This window comes from Seriola lalandi, unplaced genomic scaffold, assembly GCF_002814215.2.
Source record: "Seriola lalandi dorsalis isolate HSWRI2012SDOR001 ecotype SW California unplaced genomic scaffold, Sedor1 jcf7180002054223, whole genome shotgun sequence".
Classification (NCBI taxonomy): domain Eukaryota; kingdom Metazoa; phylum Chordata; class Actinopteri; order Carangiformes; family Carangidae; genus Seriola; species Seriola lalandi.
The window spans coordinates 99,096-101,755 of record NW_019524776.1 but is presented as its reverse complement, the minus strand read 5'-3'; the positions used below and the strand labels follow the sequence as shown (position 1 = coordinate 101,755).

The window sequence follows — 2,660 nt, the reverse complement described above, 5'->3', positions numbered from 1 at the left end:
ACCATGCTGTCCTGTAGGGTCAGAGCTCCACTGCCACTCACAATTATTTATTAGGCTACATATTCACTCTCTATCCATCACTGTATCGCCACCCGGCCCGGTCACATCTCTTTATGTTTATTACAGTGTCCCACCTTCCCGAGGAGGATGATTGACGTTTTCGGAGAGGACCGAGGTGGGACTTGCGCGCTCCTTCTTCTCCAATCGTGGCTCGAGGGGCGGAGGCTTTTCATCCATACTCTGATTATGAGTCAGTTACCAGACATAAGCGAAACAATAACAGTTGGTGGTTACTTTATATCCAAAACCTTCACTGGCAAGTTGAGTCTTAAGCGCGTTTTGGCGCATCAAGCTGTCGACTACATCGGAGGTTTCATAAGAGGAGCACAACGCGCTCCACTTTTAATCAGATTAGGAGCCTTTAATGTTCAATCCTGTTTTTTTTCTTCCCTACAGTAGCGGTGCAGGAGTGGCCAAAGCCAAAAGCAGCGATTCAGATCAGATTTCACCTAAACCAGCTGGGAGAGAGACCGAGAGAGAGAAAGCAGAGAGAGGGTTTGTCAGTCTCCCTCCTCCCAAATACAGAAAAGCTTACCAAGGAAAAAGGAGGAGTGTCGGGGCTGAGAGAGACGCAGAGGAATCCAGAGGAATTTCTGAGGATATTTTCTCTTCTTTTTTCCCCTCCTCTTGATATTAAAATTTAAAAAAAGTTGGAGGCGAGGCAGCAGGGACCGTGGTCAAGGATGGACGAGCAGCCTCGGTTGATGCACTCCCACGGGGTAGGCATGGCCGGACACCCCGGCCTGGCGCAGCATATGCAGGATGGCACGGCGGGGACGGACGGAGAGGGGAGAAAGCAGGACATCGGAGACATATTACAGCAAATAATGACCATCACAGACCAAAGCTTAGACGAAGCACAGGCCAGGTGAGGCTACGCAAAAAAAAAACCCACTTGTATTATTAATCGGAGAGAGGAAATATCAAGAAATGTTGTTGGGGATGGAGAGGGGAGATAATAACATTGTGGTTTGTGTCAAGACTGCCTCTAAACGAAAGCAATTACGCCCACTGAAGTGCCGTGACTGCGCGAAAGCGAAAAAAAAGACCTTAGAAACTTGTCACGATTCAGATTTGATTATTTTAAACAACTTTTGTGTTAATATTTTTAATCAAAACCATTAATTATTGCATGATTGATGGAGATTGAGATCATCTGTGTAGAGGGTTTTTAACTATGGAGCAGTTGCACCTCAGTTTCACTGAGACTCTTCTACCTTCTTACAGAGGAGCTTATATTGTAATCCCGTGCTATAAGAACATGTTGCAGATCATTTCCTATAGTTTTAACCCAGTGCTCTATTAACAATGACCCAAAATATGATGCAAAGAACATTTGAGGCATGTTACAGTTGTAGTTTAGCCAGGTGGATTTTGTTGCATGTTATATTGTAAGGAAAGTCTTGGTTTGAAAGTCTCACATTGTGTATGAATGAGACAAAAATAATTAAAGTTAAAAACTATGTATTCAGTCTAAACATTATAAACAAATTACTATGCGTTGGCTCCTGATTGTTGTACTTATTAGCCGGCTACTGACAGTAGGAACAGCAGGGAAATCTGGGGAAAACTGAATGTTCATGAAGATATTTGGTGGTTTCAGAATGCACCATTCTTTTAAGTAGCTTTATCACTGTTACCACTTGTTTGAATATTGATCTGGAAAGCTGTGTCCTATCCTCTTTTTAGGAAACATGCACTGAATTGCCACAGAATGAAACCTGCTCTCTTCAATGTCTTGTGTGAAATAAAGGAGAAAACAGGTAAGTTATGTTTTATAATTTCTTTTGTTTGCTGGATTTTTTTTTTCTGTTTGCTTGCACATAGTACTGGGACTGATGAGAGTATTCAAAATCTGTCTTTGACAATAGATGGATTTTTAGGAAAACCTGGATTTATTTGTACAAAGCCAAAACAGGTCATTGCCATCTAGACATTCCTCTCCTAAGCCACTGTAAATTTCTTATTTCTTTCTATGATTTACGGCACGTTTTCCCAGACAAATGTCACACAGCATGCATGTGAACAGCTCTGGCCCCAGAAGAGGTGCTGTCATTGGACAGGAGTGCTTTCATGTCGACATTTGGGCCTTTCTGGGGCTGGGCTTTCTCCCCCCTCTCTTGTCTATTTTCCTTGGCCGAGTTCGACAGTGTTTGCTAAGTGAGCTGTTTTACATGCAGAGGCAGGTCAGAGGGATTTTCTGTTTATGTTTGCAACGAGGGTCAAAGTCATGAAAAGGAATGTGTGAATTATTACTCGCTTAACAGCAGATTAAAAGAAGAGCAGCTCACATGATGAAAGCCTGTGGATATTCTCTGAGGGATGTGACAGAGCACTGCTTTTCAAGGCAGGAAATAAAAAAAAATATCCAATATAACCTTATCTGTGAACACAACTTTGAAGCAGTCGCTGAGAGTATTGAGAGAGCCTTGTCACTTTGTCTCGTGGTGTTGTTGCATTGCAGTCATGTAGACAGTTGAAAATAAACACAAGGCTTGTATGGAGGGGATACCATTTCCCTTAATTTAACACAAACTGTTATCCACTGACATTTCATTCTTGTGAGTCAGAATTGGCACAGGTTTCCCAACCCCCCCACC

The 2,660-nt window shown here is 42.6% G+C and overlaps 1 protein-coding gene across 4 annotated transcripts in view; it reads left to right on the top strand.

The window, feature by feature from the left end:
- The first annotated feature begins 239 nt into the window (after positions 1-239).
- The window catches only part of LOC111653533 (pre-B-cell leukemia transcription factor 1-like), a 48,111-nt gene continuing 45,690 nt past the window's right edge, over positions 240-2,660 (top strand). Inside the window, exons 1-2 of one of the 4 annotated variants that reach the window (XM_087173441.1) lie at positions 240-928; positions 1,750-1,823. In XM_087173441.1, coding sequence (XP_087029567.1) covers positions 744-928; positions 1,750-1,823 — 259 coding nt within the window. In that variant the 5' untranslated portion in view covers positions 240-743. The remainder of the gene's footprint in view (positions 929-1,749; positions 1,824-2,660) is intronic. The other 3 variants (XM_023404136.2, XR_015437120.1, XM_023404137.2) reach the window with 3 other exon arrangements.